The 19,249-nt window shown below is 46.4% G+C and overlaps 1 protein-coding gene across 3 annotated transcripts in view; it reads right to left on the bottom strand.

The window, feature by feature from the left end:
- Positions 1-13,785, bottom strand: part of PCDH19 (protocadherin 19) — a 133,571-nt gene extending 119,786 nt beyond the window's left edge. For 2 of the 3 annotated variants that reach the window (XM_033138078.1, XM_033138080.1), the window contains exons 1-2: positions 9,978-12,299; positions 5,442-5,769 (exon numbers count right to left, since the gene is read on the bottom strand). In XM_033138078.1, coding sequence (XP_032993969.1) covers positions 5,442-5,769; positions 9,978-12,124 — 2,475 coding nt within the window. In that variant the 5' untranslated portion in view covers positions 12,125-12,299. Of the gene's footprint in view, positions 1-5,441; positions 5,770-9,977; positions 12,300-13,176 lie in introns of those variants that run through there. The other variant, XM_033138079.1, reaches the window with a different exon arrangement.
- Positions 13,786-19,249: the final 5,464 nt, after the last annotated feature.

Genomic DNA, 19,249 nt, shown 5'->3' with positions numbered 1-19,249 from the left:
CTGCTGTTGGTGCCAGAGTGAAGAGGTGAAAGAACTATCTGCCTTTACAGAAGAGTTATGCAAGGACCAGAAGCAGAGGAATTATGCAAGAACCAGGAGTTGTGTTGTAGTGGGACCAACTCTATGGAACTTCCTCCCACCAGAAATCGGGCAGACGTTGCCTGTAATAAATCCCTGGATTGGGCTCATCACCCCAAAAAAACTAAAGTCACCATCAGTGTACCTGTTTACAAAGAAGTAAATCCATAGTCACCTGCATTTACCAAAAAGACAAAAAACAAAGAGCAGAGCGGAGCAGGTCATAAATATTTCAACAGCTTCTCAGCTTTGTTATTCTGTTTAAAGCAGGAAACATGACAAAACCTTTGATTGTTTTACTTAATACCAAATAATAATTCAAAGAGCAACAAACCAGCGTTAGTCAAGGATGCCCAACAGAAGGGTTGTGTGCACAAATCCATGTGCATTTCCTTCTCCTAGCAGCGAAGAAAATGGCTTATCTCATGATAAAAGCTTCACTGTTTCACAGCATGTGGGTGTTTTCTCCCCTCCCAAGAAGGGGGGAAGCAAGGAAAATAATAATAAGACATTTCATCGTTCAAATATAAAAAGGACAGATGTAGGAAAATCACCCTCGGGGAAATTGGCTTCATTTCACTGAAATCCGCAACAGCTTTCATACTTTTCTTCCTTTTTTTATGCGATGTGTTAGAGACACCTGATACACCAATGGTGACTGGTCCATTATTCCACCAACCTAAGTCTACTAACAGCTAGCCCTCACTTGCTTGCCTCCTTACCTACAACCAGTCAAGGGTGTGGCAGCACGATCTGTCAGCTTTCCCCTCCTTAGTCTCAGTGTTGCCCCTTGAAAGACCCAGCAGGGAAGAAGATGGGGGTCACAACTACAATTAGCTGGATCTGCTTGTCATTGACTGTTTGGGCTCCCTGCCTTCCTCCCCACCAGTACCAATGGACACCAGCCACTAGTGACGTAATCATCATTGTGGAACATAGGGAGCTTCCTGATCCAAGAGAGGACTATTTCTCCACCTAGCCCAGAGTTTTCTACTCTGACTGGCAGCAGCTCTCCAGGACCTTCAGGCAGAAGAGCATCTCTCCAATTCTCTCCTATCTGATAATATTAAGTGGAGGTGCCACGGATTGAACCTGGAGCCTGCTACGTACAAATCTGTGTGATCTACCCACTAGAGCAATGGTCCTTCCATCTGGAAGCAAGCCATTATATAATGGAAAAGCTCCCTCTGCTGCTCAACAGGGCACAGCAAGAACCATGTGCTGGAGATTGCAGAGAAACAGGCTTCTTTAATAATACAGTAATAATTTTATTATTTATATCCCACCCATCTGGCTGGGTTTCCCCAGCCGCTCTGGGTGGTTTCAGCTCATCGGGAGAAGAAACTTCCTAATGCAAAGAGCTGCCTCAGGAGGTGATGGGTTCTCCTATGCTGAAAGAGTATTCAAACAGAGGCCGGGCAGCCATTTGCCAGGGATGATTGAGCTGCAGCCTGCATTGCAGGTCCTAGGAACATAAGAAGCTCATGTAGTCCAGCACCCTGTTAACACTTTGGCCAACCCTTGCGGAAGCCCATGGGCAGGATGTGAGCCCAAGAGCACTATACTCTCCTGTGGTTTCCAACAACTGGCATTCAGAAGCACTACTGCCCTCTGACAGTGGAGGCAGAACACAGCCATCAGGATCAGTAGCCACTGATAGCTTTATCCTCCACGAATTTATCTAGCCCTCTTTAAAAGCCACCCAAGTTGTGGGTTGTCACTGCCCCTTGTGGGAGCAAATTCCACTGCTTAACTACACGATGTGAAAACAAGTTTCTTTTGACATTTCAGAATCTTCCGTTGTTCAGCTTCAACTGGAAGCTGTCCACAAGTTTTACATTGAGCAGGGGACTAGGTCAATGACCTTCATGACGCCCCTTCCGACTTTGTGATTTGAAAAAGCTCTGCCCGTTCTGTCAAGTAGTGCTGATGCTCACCTAAGTAACCCTGTAATCAAACCATGAGGCTCTTGAATTTCATTTGGATTTTTATAGTACCTTATTTATGGTAGCTTTAAGTATTGAAATTTGCATCCCAACTCCTCCCAAGGTGTTTGAGACACTGCACATGTACTCACGTCCTTTCCTTATTATTATTCTCACAACCGCTATGTGGGTAGGACCATGGCTCAGTGGCAAAGCATCTACTTGCATGCAGAAGGTCCCCAATTCAGTCTCCAGGTAAGGCTAGGAGAGACACCTGCAAGAAACCCTGGAAAGCTACTGCTGCCAGTCAGTGTGGACAATACTGAGCTAGATGAAGCAATGCCCTCAGTAGAAGGCAGCTTGCTATGATACTGTGTGAGATAGGCCAGCCTAAAAGAGCATGATTGGCCCGGGGTCATCCAAGGCTGAGAAAGGACTCAAACCCAGGCAGGACTCCTGAGTAAAACAGTCTAACCACTATACAGGTGATTCACATTTTGCAGGAGGGTTTGGTTCCCAAAGCCTGGGGAGAGTGAGAGCTCAGGGTGCTTGCTGGGGAAGAAGGTGCAGTGCCCAAGAGCCCTCCCCAAAGTCTGGTTTCACCTTCCCAAAATCTGCTTGCCTGCATTTGGCAAGGCAGTGAGGGCTCTGGCAATGGGCGTGTTGAATTTTTAACTTTCAAATTCCAAGGATGAGAGATGCTGAAAATGACTTGGGAATTCAGGATATTTTGGTTAAATTAATACAAATTAGTTCTGCCTGGTAAGTAACACGTTTGTAAGATTGCACAGAAATCTTTAGAAATGATTGCCAAGTACTTGCAGTTACGATACATATTAATATTATTCCCACCTATTATTATTATTATTATTATTATTATTATTAAGGGCTCTGTTACCTAGCATCCCAGGGTCCTCTCACCACCTTACCAAAGCCTGGGGCTGCCTTCTCAAAACCAGCTGAGTGCTTGCTCAGCTTTGGGAAGGAGGCGCTCCCACTGCCTTCTGAGAGGTCTGGCGGTTTCCCATAAGAGCTGTCAACCTTCCTTTTTTTTTTTCATTGGAAACAGCCATAGTTGTTGACTTTCCCTTTTTTTGCAATGGGAAACAGCGCTGGAATGAGGGAATTTCCCACAAAAAAGGGAAAGTTGACTGCTATGTTTCCCATCAGTGGTGGACCCTGGGGCCTCAAATACCAGCAGTTTCCTGCACAACCCCAAAATCTCTCTCCCTCTCTCTCTCTCTCTCTCTCTCTCTCACACACACACACACACACACAGCCTCGTGGCTTCCAATCTACATAATGGTTGCTGAACCCACAGCAGCACCAAGGCTCTGTGCCCAAGTGTGACCTGCTCCCCTAAATCCGCCTTTGATCTCAGAGCTCTCCCACCACCTTCCCAAACCTTGCTCAGTGCTTCTCAGCTTCGAGAAGTTGGTGCAAGGGATCTCAGAGCCCTCTTGATGCCATACTAAAGTCCAGCCAGTGAATGAGCCCTCCCGCCTTCCCAAAACCCACTGTGTGTTTATCCAAGCTTTGGAGAGGTGCTGCAAGGGCTCTGGCAGCATCCCAGAAACCTCTTGTCCATTCAGCTATGGGAAGGAGTCCCAAGGACTCTAGGAGCCTGCCAGAGCTCTCCTGACCTCTTACAGATGCTGCTGGAACCCTCACTCTGCCTGCCCTAAGGCAGGTAAGCCTGTGGTCACAGGTTTGCACAAGTGGGTGGGTGGGTTTCATCTGCTCTCCATTTATTTATTCCTTCACACACACACGCACTGGCACACAACACCTCATTCATTCACACAAAGCTGCAATTGCCTAAGTTAAATAAACGTAAGATGTGAGCTACCTGTACCATCTTGGCTCAAATCAATCACAGGATGTTTAGCTGAGTAACCATGTTTCTTGCACAGCCCAGACAGTGCCTTTTAGCTCCGAGCTAAATCCCATTTAGTTCATCAACGTTGAAGGGAGTGTGTCCCCCACTTAGATATTTTCCCTAAGTGTTTTGTTTTGTTTTTTGGTGTTGTTTTTAGTTCTGCAAACCTTGGGGTTCTCCCCACCCCCCACCCCAAGCTTGTCTTTCCATTTATAAAAATTAAAATCAATAAATACAGTGGAGCAATGGAATTATTTTTTAAGCTCGTGCTTCTTAAATTGAGACACTTCTCCTTTACCATGTATTTGTAACTAACACAGTCAGAATTAACATCCTGTTCATAAACAGAGTCAGAGGATGAGGACAGGGTGATGATGTCACTAGCAGGGACAGCCATGTTTCATGAAGACAGAAGAAAGGAAAAGAAGCCCGTAGAAAATCCATGCCTGTCTGAGTCTTACGTGGTGACATCTGGCCACCAACTATACAATATTAATATACAATATCAACATTCAATCGCTACTTAAATTAAGAAAGCTCCATCTGCATTCACAACCTGTCAAAAATCCCCTTGTTTAAATTGCAGGGTGACACCTGAAAAGATTCAAATCAGCCATAGTAACACAATGATGGTGGGTCACATAGAAAACCCCAAACTATAAAGCCGAAATTAATTCTTTAGACATTATTTTCACATGCACATATGAACATTGTTGGGTCAACATAATGTAGGGGTGGAAAGCCTGTGGAATCGTGGCTGCTGCTGGACTACAACTCCCATCAGTCCAGATTATTCCTGGGACTGATGGGAGCTGGTGTCCAACAATATCTGGGTGGACATTGGTTCTCCAACCCTGGTTTAATGGAAGGAACCAATGCCAACAGCTCCACTTAGACAAGTACAGTGGTACCTTGGTTTGCATACGTCTTGGTTTGCATACATTTTGAATAACAAACACATCAAACCCGGAAGTGCGTGTCCTGGTTTGCAACCTTTTTCTGGATTACAACCATTATTATTATTAACAAAAAAAAAATTGGAGGCCCCATTGGCGAAAGCGCATCTTGGGTTACAACCTGTTTTGGTTCACAAACGGACCTCCAGAAAGGATTATGATTGTAAACCAAGGTATCACTGTAGTCCTAAAGTTTGTCATAGAGTGAGAACCTAAGGACTGCTTTCTGCGTCAGATCAAGGATTTCTGAGTCTTCAGATGCCCTAGGAAGCCCACAAGCATGGCATGGAGCCAACAGCACTCCCTTGTTATCCATCCCCAAGAGCTATTTCTTAAGTGATCTATGAGGACCATGAATATGGAAGGCCTGTATTGCCATCAGGACCACTAGCCACCATTGACAGACTTCCTCATCCTCCATGAATACGTCAAAACATTTCTTAAAGCCATCTAAACCTAGGTCCAGCTAACCCAGAATTCAACTTCCAACCAAAGTCAAGATGCATGATGCTGGGCATTCACAAGCAGACCATGAAGGCAATGCACCCCACCTTCTGAGGGAAAGCTCAACATTTATCAAGTCCCCTCCCCCTCCACACTCACCTCCGGAAGTGGCATCCCATTGATGATGAGATCTGGCTGCTGAGGGCTCTGGCCGGTGAAGGTGTGGTGGTAGATGTGGTTGGACCCCGTGTTCCTGTTGTTTTGGTTTTCTACATTGAGGAAAGTGCTTTCAGATCGGCGGCAACCCAGAGGCAAGGTCTGCTGGTGGTAGTCAAAGTAGTTGAGAGATGACGTGAGGGAAGAGCAACTCACAACGTTCATTTTATCGGTCTCCTCTACATCCCGTGGCACCAGGCGGATGTCATTCTTGCTGATTTTTTTCTTCTTGTTCGATTTCTTTTGGTGCCCATAGGAGTACTCTGCAATTCTGCAGGACACAAGAAAGCAAAGTGAGTATCTAACTTCATCCTCAAAAAAGACTGTATACTAGTCAACAGAGAATCCCAAAGGACTGGTTGCCCATCCACCTGCAGGGTCATCGACTTGGCTCTTGTGATAACGGAGGGTCTTTATTTTTTCACTGGTATAAAAAGTTTGTTGGTCAGACACATAAAGACAACAAGTGAGGAATAAGGACACACACACAAAAAGTTCCCTTGGCTTTGTCTGCTGCTTAGAATTGTTGATATCTAGTTACCAGAGATATAGTTCAGCCTGCAGAAAAGGGAAGAAAATAATTTATGTAAAAATCCATGAAGTGAAAAGTGAATGCATTTCCATTGGTAATAAGGATCTGAAAAGTTATTTAAATGGATTAATATAAAATATGAGAAGCAGGGAGAGAGAAAAAAACCAGCAGAGAAAGGAGCGGTTCTGTTTGTGGTTTCCAATAGCAATAAATCTGACAAAAACATTTTGCCCGACCTCCCCTGTAGGTGTGTTATGAAACTATCAAACGCAAACTTGTGAACAACCACTTGTCTGGTCACCTGCGGCGAGTAAAACAGTGACCACGAAGGCAGGTGACCTTTTAAAGCAGTTTGGTGGGCCAGTAAGCATTTCTGTGGGCAAGTCGTTTTTCTGAACTTGTGAACCAGGATGCAACATCCGTCTTGAAAATGTTATCGCATCTGTAGACTGTCTTTTCTTTTCAGTTTCATTTCTCCTCATCGCATCGGGCCAGTCAGAACCTTTCCCTCAATGCCAGCTCTTTCCTTCTCCCTTCAAACTTAACATTCCTGTTGGCTACTGTTTTTTCTTTTGTTTGTTTTTTTGGCAGACAAAGGTGTTGCGCTTCAGAAGAGAAAATTATCTTTTTGACCTTCAATCAGTTTACAGAATGTAGGTCTGCTTTGTCTCTTGTACACAAGGAAAGTAGGTAAAGAGTGGGGGAGACAGAGGAGTGGAGTTATCAGTAAACAAGGACCAGAAAAATAATTAAAAACATGACCGCATTCAGCGTTATCTCAGTAAGTCTAGATTGAAGTAACCGTAGCTTGGTATTACCGTTGGGGACTGTGTATCGTTATCAGTGCCACACAGATGTAGATATGCAGAGAAGATGCCAGGCATTGCAGTCTTCCGAAACAAATCAGTTCAACTTTAAGCAAGGCCTGAAAATACTTGTTTCCAAAAATGGGGTCCACTTAACTTTCAGAATTGCCTGGCTTGAAAATCCAGGAACTGCAATGATGAAACCACAAGAGGAAGTAACCTGAGAGGATCTTTCCACCTTACATAAGGATGTTGCTTATATTCTTACTTAATTGATAACAGGGGACCAGGGTGGCAAACGACACTAAGCCAGAAAAAGTATCTTTACCTCTCATCACATGCATCGAGTGAAAGAGCACTTTTTATTAAACTTCCCTGGCACGTTTGTGTTTATATAGCTTCACTGAAATATAGGACACTTTAAAGAGCAATGCAACCCAGGATGGAAGGGAGGAAAGAGGGAAAGTTTGCCTGTTCCCAAGGTATTATCGTGTAAATTTCCTGACTGTAGTGGAAAGATATCAAAATAAAGGGACATATAGTTCTGAATACTGAGTCAGACCAGTGGGCCAGCTAGCCCAGGATGAGCTATTCAGCTTGGCAGCAGCTTTTTAATATGTCAGGCAAAGAGAAGTCTTTTCCCCATCACCTGCTACCTGAAATCGCTTGACTGGGGATACTAAGGATTAAACCTCAGGCCTTTTACATGTTGCAAAAGCTTCCGTTCTACCACTGAACTAAAGAACCCTCCCCCAGAGGCAAGGTTAATGGATTACTGAGAGAACAGTGGACTGGAAAAGGAAAGGGTAATAGGAGATGAATGTCAGAAGATGTTGATTTAAAAAAAAAAAAAAGGAGTGGAAGAGAGAGATAGGAATCCAAATTGAACACACTGGAGGTCTGAAAATCAGACACAGCAGGCTGATGTGCAGCCATCAGAACTGAGCCAGTGGGACTAAAGAACACTGTCCAGCTCCTGACACTCGTCATCTCCTTCCACCCCTCCCTCCGCTCTTTTCCGTGGAAAATATACGTTGCACCAAGAATGCTTCTCTCCATTCACTTTCAAAGCTCTTCTAGTGTGGCTATATAAAGCGCTGGTTTGTTCCTCACTCCGGTCAAGAAATGTTTCTCGCAGTGTACATCTCTATACATTTTCAAAAACCCCAGGTGTGGGGGAAGAGATCCAGACACAGAAAAATGCCTTAACTATGTTCGTCTAAATCTTTCAAGTCTGAAAATGCAGAATCTAAAATTTTGCCTACACGCTTTTGTTCTGCTATCTTATTGGAGGGTGGTGATGGTGCAGTTTCCTCCTATTGACCAATGATTTAATTAACACACACTTCATTAATCCCTGAGCCATCACACTAAACCAACTGGTTATTCAGAAGTGCAAATTTGTTAGTGGCATTGACACAACTGTAAATTCTTTTTTTCCTGCTTATGTTCAGTGCCTGCCTTTGCTTAATGGACCAAGATGGAAAGAAATTCAGCATATTAGCTCTCATTTAAAAGCCAAGTAGCTCCCTAGAAGAGTACATCTAATGGTTTTATTTTTGCAGCTGATTTTCCCTATGTGCGCACACTTGCACACATGTACACACACAGGTATGTATGCATCTGTGCACGCACACACACAAAACCCTAGTGCCCATTGTAAAAATGAATGAAAGAGAAACTCCAAGCTCTCAGTCATCATTATATCGGTATAAATAAAACTTTAAAAGGCTGCACATTCTCCCAGATTCTCCAAATTGCCTGAGGCATTTGTATGTTTCAATAGAGAGGGCAAAATTAATTTCCATCCCTTCCATCAGAAATGACTTAGGACTGAAGGAACGGAGAAGTCACGGCTATTTCGCTCGTAACAGGATTAAACCATTTATGAGCCGCCGCAGCTGCTCCTTTATGGCGCCCAATTGATATTCATGTGCGGTTAGCGTTTGTCTACTAACTTGTGCAACACAGAGAATAGCAAGAGACAGACAATAATCGCCTGGCTGTTACATATTCAGGGGACTTCAATCCACGTCTTAAGCTTTCAAATACAGGCGGGGGGGGGGGTTCATGCAGAGCCCCGCATCTCAGACTTAAAAAGATCCCCGAACAAAAGTGTAACAAAAATAAGACAGCATTATTTTAAGTGTCAGGAAAGAGCTATGGACAACCTTTTGACTTAGCAATCAATTGGGCTTAAAGTTGTGGGGGGGTTTGCTGGGGTGATGAGTAGAAGAGATGGCTTAGCTGTTGTCTTCTCTTTGCAAAACCTGCAGCGCAATTTCCTAGTCTAAGGAAGCACATACCTTCTCTCTCTCTCGCTCTCTCTCTCAAAAAGACAATTTTAAAAAGGCTTCCGTGGTACATTTCTAGCTGAACCTTGCTTTCTTTCATCTCCTGTTCTGCCAGCTCCCTGTTCCTTACCTCCCGGAGAAAACAAGTGCAGCTCTAAAAAAACACCCACAGTGACCTCATCTGGTGGGGACAGGCTATTGACAGGACTGAGGAGGCCCTTAAAAAGCAATGTCCACCCGTGGCAACTGCCATGAGTATGGGTTTATTCATCGCTACAGCACCTACTCCCAAACATCCCCCCATGGAGAATCACTCTTCCCAGTGATTCTCAAAAAAGAAACCCTAACAAAACACCCCAGCAATTTGTCACATCCAAGCCTGAGCAGAGCTGCACAGAAGCATATACCCACACCTACATGCCAAAAGGCAGCTGCAACCCTCCCCTTGTTCTTTTTCTTGTACTAACATTTTACGTACTTTTTTGGGGGGGAGTGGATGTGTGTAGGACTTCTACACACACACACACACACACACACACACACTTTCCAAAAACAGGTGAAGTACAGATTTAAGACTGATCCCAGCTGGCCTGTTTTAGATTAAGGATAACTTGTACCAAGCCATTGTATTAGATCCACTTCACTAACTGGGATTTGGGTTTGTGTGAACACGTTTTTTTTAAAAAAAGTCGACCAGGAATTGGCCATGGGTATTTTATGTGGAGCGACTTGATGCCTTCCTTTGGTTTGCAGTAAATTTTATTTTATTTTAAATGGCACGCTATAAAGGCCAGGCACTAATTTTTATTTTTATTTTTGCTGGTACCAAGAAACAGACAGACTTTACCTGCAATTGTAGGTCCTGATTTCTTTGTTATCCCGTTTGCACTTTACTGCTACAAAGATCATGGTGACAAACAGAATGGCAGCAATGGAACCCAGGGCGATAATAAAAATCAGGGACAGGTTAACAGATCCTATGGATTCCTGGGCATCCAAGGATGGAGAAATATATATCAAAATCAAGGCAGAAGCTGAAAGAGATGTTTTCCCATGGTCGTGGGCCACCACAATCAGCTCATAGGCAGTCTTTGAATTTTCCCCAAATGCTCTGGTGGTTCTTATTTCACCATTGACCTGGTCTATCTCGAAAAATCCTCTATCTCCTTCTGCCATCTCATAAGAAAGTCTGCCATTCTCCCCTTCATCATAATCATCTGCCTTGACCACCGTCACCAAATAGCCAACCCCAGCATTCCTGGGGATGTAAACTTCTGCAGTCCCATTGACTAGAGTAGGAGCGGTTATCACAGGGGTGTTGTCATTGACATCCAGGACAATAACTCGGATAGTGGCATTGCTTTGCAAGGAGGGGTTGCCTCCATCTTTGGCCAAGACCTTGAACTCAAAAGACTTGGTTTGCTCGTGGTTGAAGGATCTCAAGGCATAGATGTCTCCCGAGTTTGGGTTGATGGAGACATAGGTGAAGACAGGCATGTCCCTGACTTGGGACGGCACAATCTGATAGGAGACGCTGCCATTAAGGCCTAGATCAGGGTCCCTTGCAGAAACTGAAAGGAGGTAGGCCCCAGGGGTGTTGTTCTCCTGCACAATGACCTGGTAGTAAGGTTTGGAGAAATGAGGGTGGTTGTCATTCTCATCTGTGATCTTGACAGTGAAGGATTTGGTGGCCTGCAAAGTTGGGATCCCATTGTCCTTAGCCTGGATGGTGAGGTTGTACTGGTCCCTCTGCTCCCTGTCCAAACGCCCATCCACCAGGATAGTAGAGAAGCTTTCATACTCTTGCAGGCGGAAGGGCACACTGCCCAACAGTTTACACTGCACCCGGCCATTGGCACCAGAGTCCCGGTCAGATACTCTCACCAATGCAATAACGTAGCCCGGAGGCGCATTCTCACTGACCTCAACCAACTCGCTGTTGACAGAGAGCAAATTAATGAGAGGGGGGTTGTCGTTAGCATCCTGCACAGTGACAGTCACCTTGCAATGCGCAGGGATAGAACTGGGGCCAAGATCTTTGGCCTGCACATCCAGTTCGTAGGCATGACCTTCCTCATAGTCAATTGCACCACTAACCGTGATCAGGCCCGTCTGGGGGTTGATTTGAAAGAGGTCCCTGGCCTTTTCAGACACAAAGCTGTGAATGGAATACAACACTTGCCCATTGGTGCCCTCATCAGGGTCTGTGGCATTGAGGCGGATGACAGGCGTGCCAGGGGGAGCGTTCTCTGGCACGCTCACTGTGTAGGCGGGCTCTTCAAAGAGAGGGTTGTTGTCATTTGAGTCAAGGACCCTGATGTTCAACTCCACAGTGCCAAAGTTGGGTGGGTCACCCCCATCCAAAGCTGTGATCATGTAACTGTAATGAGACTGAGTCTCACGATCCAGGCTCTTCTCGACCACCAGCTCAGCAAAGCGGGAACCATCTCCACGCACCTTGGTCTCCAAGCCGAAGAGGTCATTGGGTGTGATCTCATAGCTCTGCACCCCAAAGCTGCCCGAGTCCGGATCATAGGCACTCTCCAATGGTACCCTGGTCCCCGGGCTGGCAGCCTCAGAGATCTCCAGCGCAATTTGGTCTGTGGGGAAGCTGGGCGCGTTGTCATTTAGGTCTTTGATCTCCAGCTTGATCACACAGATCTCCATGGAGCTGGACATGACCTCCAATGAGATCACGCACTTTAGACTTTGCCTGCAAAGTAGGTCCCGATCAATCTTCTGTTTGGTGACCAGTAACCCCGAGCCAGGGTTGATGTCCACCAGGTGTGGGGCAGAGTTGGAGACCACGCGGAAAGCGGTGGGCTGCCGGGGATCCAGCACAAAGCCTGCGTCTCGGGCATCTTTGGCGATGTTGGCGATGACGGTGCCGGCTCTCTGCTCCTCCTCCACTGAGTACTTCAGGTTGATCAGGGCTCCAGCCCGAGTCCACAAGAGAAGGAGCAGCAAACGGAGCAGTGGGCACAGAATATCCATAGCTCACGGCTCAGTGCACCCACTGCTGCCTCCTCCCCTTCCCTCTTGTTGCCTGTTGATTTTGCGGCTGGAGGAGAGAGGGAGGGATTTGGGCTTACTAGTTTGGGGGTTGTTTCAGTGATAGATAGAAAGAAAGAAGCGAATCAGAAGGAGAGGCAGGGGTGCAGGACAGGGTGGGTGGGTGGGTGGGGGGTTAATCAGGAGAAGGAAGGGGGTACTTTGGATGTGGTTTAAGAGCTAATTGCTTTTTGCTTCCCTGCCACAAATCTTTCAGCCTCAGTCCCTAGAATAAGCAACGCCACCTAAAGAAGGGAGAGAAACACTGAATCCTTATCTTCCACTCAGCTAGGTCAAGGAGAGTTCTAAGTTACAGCACAGCTATATTCAATTTTTTTTTGGGGGGGGGAAATCACAGACACACACACATCCTAAGTGCAGTCTGTATATTGTAGAGGGGCCTCAATTTACTTGCACCTGGCATGCGCAAATCTCTTTCTCTTCTTGCCCCCCTTTCCTTCACTTCCACTCCCTCCCCCCCAAAATTGTACAGACCTTTATGCAAAACGCGGACTCTCTGGGGAAGCCTCCGCTTGGCGAAGGTGTTCAGATATCCGGATATTATTATTTTAGAAAAATGACAGTAATAAAGAGCGGGTGAAATCGGGATGTAGAGAGGGAGGCTAGGGGATCTGGCGGAAAGTAAGGCTAGAGCATGCGGAGGAGGGGCTGTAGGGAAGGGGCCACTAGCAGAGGCAAAAATCCTTCTCCGGTCACGTCACACGAGCGAAACTGGCCCTGGGTGGGAAAGGAAGATCGGACGGATGGGGTGGCCTGGGAGGCGCGGGTGGGGAAGGAGTCAGCTCGGCAAAATCAGAAGGCAGAGAGAGCGTCTTCTTAGAGAACTGCCGCCGAAGCACCTCCGTGCACTAGATGAGAAAGCGGAGGCAATGTCATCCCCAAATTACAGGCTAAACTAAAGGAGGGGGGGGAGAGAAATGAAACACAGGCAAGGGGGGGGAGGGCACCCTGGATCACAGTACCCACCTCCTCACCTCGGTGTGCAAAACGAGGAACTGCTGGTGGATGGTATTCCGTGGTTTAAACGGGGGTGGGGTAGAAAGGAAGAAGGAACCACCGCTGACGGCTCTGCGCTGGGCGGGAGGCACGAAGCAGGGCGGGGGGGGAGGGAGGAAGAATCAAAGGCGCCGCTGTTGCAATCCTTCGCCGGGGAGACTCTGCTTTCTCCTCTTCTCTCTCCCCATGATTATTTCGCATTCGGCATCCTCCGGGCCGCCAGTCGCCAACGGGAACAAAGCGCAGGCGAGGAAAGTTTGGTTGCAAACCTCATCGTCCTTTTGCAAACTGTGGAGGGAGGAGGGGGAGGAGGAGCGGGGGGATAACTCTGGAGCTCCGATGGAGCAAGAAGCGAGGTGGAAGAATAAATATAAGAATCCCTTGCAAAGAAGAGTTAAATTGGTGGATGCTGCCCCCCTCTCTCTCTCTGTCTCTCTTTAATGTTAAGTTCTCTGGAAGCCAATCCGCGGCTCCACCAGGCGGGCTGCGGGCGCCTTTGCAGAGGCCAGCCAGACCGCAGTGGCTTGCATCGCTCTCCAGTGGGTCAGCTCCTCGGTCCGCCGCTTCTCCCCCCTTTTTTTCTTCCTTTCCCCCCCCCCCTTCTCTGTTTCCAATTTTTTTAATTTTACTACCCGCTCCCCCTGCCCGACTTTTGCAAGCGCCGGCTTCTGCCTTCCTCCACCTCCTCCTCCCCCCACCAACCCGGCGCGCACTGCTGCTTCTTCTTCTGCTGCTGCTGCTATTATTGCTGCTGCCGCTGCTGCAAACTGCTGGCCGCACGCGAGCTAGAGACACAGCGGCTCCGGTCCCGAGCTACGGCAGGGCTTCAGCCAATCGGAGCTCGGGGAAGCGCGTTCGAAGCCGAAGGGGCGGGGCCCGGCGAGGAGGAAAGGGGCGGGGCCCAGCGGGCGAAATGTAAAAGAGTGGTACCCAAGGGAGCGAGAGATAAGAGTACCCTTTTCGTGTGTGGGCGCGCGCACGCCGAGGATGCAGCGAAGAGGAGTCACTTTGCAGGGTTCTCCAGGGAGGCAACTGGCTTCCCCTCTCTCCTCCTGTCATTCCCACCACCACCAACCACCCCTTTAGAAATAGGATGGGGCAAATCTAAGATTTGGATATTTCGTTTCGTTTCGTGATCCACCCCCCTGCTGTAGGTTTGACTAACGTTTGTAGCGATCAGTGTTTGTTGTTTTGTTTTTCTAAGGCTGTTTTGTGAAAAGCACTTGTTCAAATATCATGAGGCGGCTGGGAGTTTGCTCGGGGCAAAAATCCTGCAACGTTTTCCTTCCCTTTAAAACTTGCAAGGGCACGGAAACTGCTCGATGATTAACCTGCTTCCACTCGCACAAACAGCCTTCTTTTCAGCGCGGAAAGAGAGAAGAAGGAGATCAGCAGAAGCAGACAGTAGTACTAAGGGCGGGGGGGGGAGGTTGCTAAAGAAGTAAGTGCTCGCTCGGCTCAAACCCCGTGCGTTTTTACTCAGAAGTAAATTTCACTGTGTTCGGTAGGATTTTTCAGCAGGAGTTAATATTAAGCACACACGACGACCTTGTAAGGTAGGCTATGCTAGGAATGGTGGATTTCCCAACACCTGTGAGCTCCATTGCTTAGCTGAGATTTGAACCTGTTTCCATGCAAACACCTTTAGCCCCTGACACTGTACTGGCTCTCGGAGGCAGATTTAGGGGAGCGCAATCAGTTCGGTTGCACTGGGCGCCTCGTGGGCAGCGCAACTATTATTAAGAATGGAGCGCAATGAGGGTGGACGAATTTGGGCGTCGCACAGGGCGCCGCTGAAATTAGAGACCCCAAGGTCCGCCACTGTGGCTCTTCTCTTTGCTGTTTGAAGTCAGCTACCTGAAAGATAACGTGGAGATTTGGAGAACTGTAAGTAGATCCTTCTAAGGATGCAGATTCCTGCCTGCAACAAGTAACGCTTATTCTGTTGCAACGCATGAGTCAGTGAGAATCACGCACTTCAAGAAAAAATAAACAGGCAAACCTTTTATTTTGCAAAAACCAACATGGGTGCAAATATCCAATTAGAGATGTCCTGTGAATAGCCTTCTTTTTCCCCCTCCTGATTTGGGGTTCAATGTAACTTAGAAGTTTGCATCTTTTAAACTACTGTTGGGTCCAGTAATGGGTCACCATCCCACCAATTCCGAGACCACCCCTGCCTTTATTGCAATGGGCAGAACGCTAGTGGCTTTAGTTTAAACTCAAATATTTCTGTTGTCCAAATCTGTCTTAATCCCAAACATGGGAATGCGCCTTGAATGAGGTCAGCTCTCCTTAATGAATTTAGCACTATAAAAAGAAGAAGAGAGGACACCTCCTCCAACCCCCCCCCTCCTCCTCATTGTCTGTGCTTGTTAATTACGGTCACCGATGAATAGAAAGCCTGGGTTGTAAGAGCTCTTCCATGACTTGCTTTCAAACAAGCTGAATCCTTAAATCAATGAAACCGAAAAGTATGCTTATAAATCAATCAGGCTGCCTTGGGAATTGATTTCACTGAACAAGGGCCTTGTCTGGGCTTCTTTCTGTTTGATTTTAGTTTAGTTAGGCTCAGTATATTGCTTTCTGTGGTTTGTATATTTCAATTCCGGCCCTTTCTTTAAGAATGAAAGAGAATGCAGGCATTTAAAGGGAACAAATGGGAGGGTTAATTGCTAGCCATCTGCCCCACAGTGCAGGTATTTTTTTCCACACTAGAACAAACAATAAGAGTTTGGACGCTCCTGCGGACTCTAAACATATAAAGATCTTTTTGGTCTTTCTTTGCATCTTTTACGATCAAAATTTTCTCTTGGAAATAGTAGAGAGTGATTAGTCTACCACTGTAAAAGGAAAATAAGAAAATGCATAATTAAAGTGTAAAAGGACATTATACCATGTGTTTCTATAACTGCAACTATAATGTGGTCAAGTAAACTAATAATCAGACACTGGGACAATTCTGGTGAGCTGTTAGATTGATAGTTCTGGCACCATGAGATGAGTGAAAAATAAAATGGATTCATAACTTTTTATGTATATATAACCATCCAAACCACCTTCCACTTACGTAAGGATGCATCATAAGAGAATAAATAAACCTCAAAGGAAACCAATTCACCAGACTTCCAGTGGGCTTCAGGGATCACTTGTATATAGAACACAACCATAATACAAGAATGAACAATCCTTCATCCTGCTTTCATAGAACAAGCAGCAAGAGATTTAAAGACAAAGATGGAACACTTTTTCAGAGGGAGGGAGGACTCCTTACCTCAGTGGCCGCAATGCAATGTAAATTAAGCGTGCATTGATTTTAATGCACTTTGCTATGCACAGAGTTGCAGCCTAAAGTTCTGTTAATTTTATCAGCCGCCTTCCCAACATCTCAACGCATCTCACAGTAACAACAACACAAGGTGTCACGAGCACAGTAAAACCACAAGACATCACGTACTCATAAAAATAGAGTACAAAGCGACAACAATAACATCCACGCTGCAGGTGGCTCCAGAAGAGCGTCATTGATGTGCTTAAAATATGTAGCACTTATATGGTGCTCTCAAGTGTTCAAAGCACTTCATATCTTCTTATAACGCTTAAGAAGCCTGTTGGGCAGGTAAGTTGCATTATCTTCTCTATAGTGCTCCAAGGATAAGCAGTTGAGATGGTTTGCCCAAAATCACCCAGAGAAGTTCACCCAGGGGATAAGATTCAAACAAGGGATTTCCTGATTTGTCGTGCATGCTGCAACTCTATGCACATTACCTGGGAGTAAGTCCCATTGAATGCATAGGTTAGCACTGCTCATCTGTTAGCCACTACACTACACCAGCTAACCTTGATCCGCTTGAATTGCCTTTGAGGGTTTCAACTTATACAGCATTCCTCTCAAATATTATTTGCATGGCAAGCTCCATGTAAAGCAGGGATAAGGAACATTTTACCCCCCAGATGTTGCTGAACTACAACTCCCATCAGCCCAACAAGCATGGCCGAGCACACAGAAGGTTGTTGCTTGAAAGTACCTCTCCCCATTGAAATCTCTCCACCTCTAGACAACCACAACATACTAGAGGGAAAATGTAAGCCAAGAGCTTTTCCCTGACCTGCTAACTTTCCATATGCTGGGATATTTTGACACAAGGGCTCTTCTTCTTCCTCCTCCTCAATGAATCCATACAGAGATTTTTGCAGACTTGCCCGTCTATATAAATTCAACAGAGCTGGTGTAACAAAGGGGCTTGAAACATTTAAGACGGGTTCTTTGTCTTTCTTTACAACATCTCACAACCATCTTTGGATATATACATCTCTTCAAGGTCTCTCCATCACTTTCTGTTTGCTTCCTGTATCCACATAAGCCATGCTGTTAGTTTTAGATCATCCACCCATCGCATAGGTGCCCTTTTAAAATGGTAGGGTCTCCACATTAGGCACATGGTTCAAATGTAATATCAGCCACAAACTCACCAACAGTGCAATCCTATGCATGTCTGCTCAGCAGTCAATCCTACTGAATTCAATAACTTACTCCTTGTGTGCATAGGATTTGCTACTTAAGTGGCCTTAGCCATATATATTCTGTTGGAAGCTGCCCAGAGGGGCTAGGGCAACCCAGTCAGTAGTATAGGAAGCCGCTTCGGCACCCAGAGCAGCAACCATAGCGTTATTCAGATACAAAAAAACTATTTACAAATAGTAAATGAGAGAGAGAGAACTCAGTTGATAGAGCAGACATGTGGGTTCGAGCCCCACACTGGGCAAGATTCTTGCATTGCAGGGGGTTGGACTAGATGACCCTTACGGGTCCCTTCCAACTCTACAATTCTGTGATTCTGTAATGTCGACCTAACTTGCAAGGTTGTGGCATGGCCTTTGAGGTCATAAATCTGATCACTCTAAAGCAAGGACAGCCAATGGAGTGCCCTCCAGATGTTGCTGCACTGGATCCATCATCGCTGACCTTTGGCCATGTTAGCTGGGTCTAATGGGAGCAGCAACCCAGCAACATCTGCAGGTGTGGGGTGCCAGGGGCGGGGTGGGGGAGGGGACAGACAAGACCACATTGGCTATCTCCCTTCTGATGCACCAAAATATGGCAGCTGGCCAACAGTTTCTTTTCTTGTGCATATCACCAGTTAATGATCCAGAATGGTTGGCTATGAGGAGCTGATGGTTAGGAGAGAGTTGGGGGTTTCTCTTTGCTTCAGTGAGCTACCGTATAGAGTCTGGGCATAGCGGGGGGGGGGGGAATAAAAATACATAGGTAACTGAGGTTCTGCCCCTCAACAAAAGGCCTGCCCTCCCTAACAAAAATCCTGGCTATGCCCATGGCCTGCCTCCATGTGGAAGAAAGAGATACTGGGAGAGAGCAAGAAGCAAGTTATGTGAAGGTGACTTGGAGCTGCACACAGCATCCCTCTCTGGTGTAAAGTAGCAGTATGCTGCTTTATGGGGTTTCTTGCTGGCTGTCTCCACTTATTCCTCCACTTGCCTATTTGAAAACGAAACAAATAGGCACAATAAGCCTTCCCAGGGCGATCTCATCCAAAGGAAACAAAAGCCCAGCCAGCAGAGCAGCTGGAACTCTCACTTCCTGGGGAAGCCGGGATTGTGCAATAATGCTTTGTGTGTGCTGAAAAGAATGCAGATCCCAGAGTCATAATTCAGATTTTGCAGCAAGACTAGCTCAGCAAAGCCAGAGGAAGATCCTATGCAGTGCCTCCCTTGTTCTCTTATAACGGCAGTGATGCCCGTTTGAGAGATGCCAGAACTGAGTTCTGGCTGGGAAAAGCCCTGATCCTATGCATGTGTATTAGGGAAGTAAGTCCCCACCCACAGTGAAGCTCACACTCTAGTAAGTTGTGTTTTTAGGACTGCAGTCCGTGGAAGGTTTTCCTGCACAATAAGGCTTTAAGGTACCCGGAAGTCACATTCACACCATACTTTAAAAGCACACCCTGAGAACTGCAGTTTGTTAAGGGTGCTGGGAATTGCAGCTCTGTGAGAGGTGAACTAAAGCTCCCTGGATTCTCTGTGGGAGAGTCA

This window comes from Lacerta agilis, chromosome Z, assembly GCF_009819535.1.
Source record: "Lacerta agilis isolate rLacAgi1 chromosome Z, rLacAgi1.pri, whole genome shotgun sequence".
NCBI lineage: Eukaryota > Metazoa > Chordata > Lepidosauria > Squamata > Lacertidae > Lacerta > Lacerta agilis.
The sequence above is the reverse complement of the archived record's forward strand: the minus strand, read 5'-3'. Positions and strand labels throughout refer to the sequence as shown.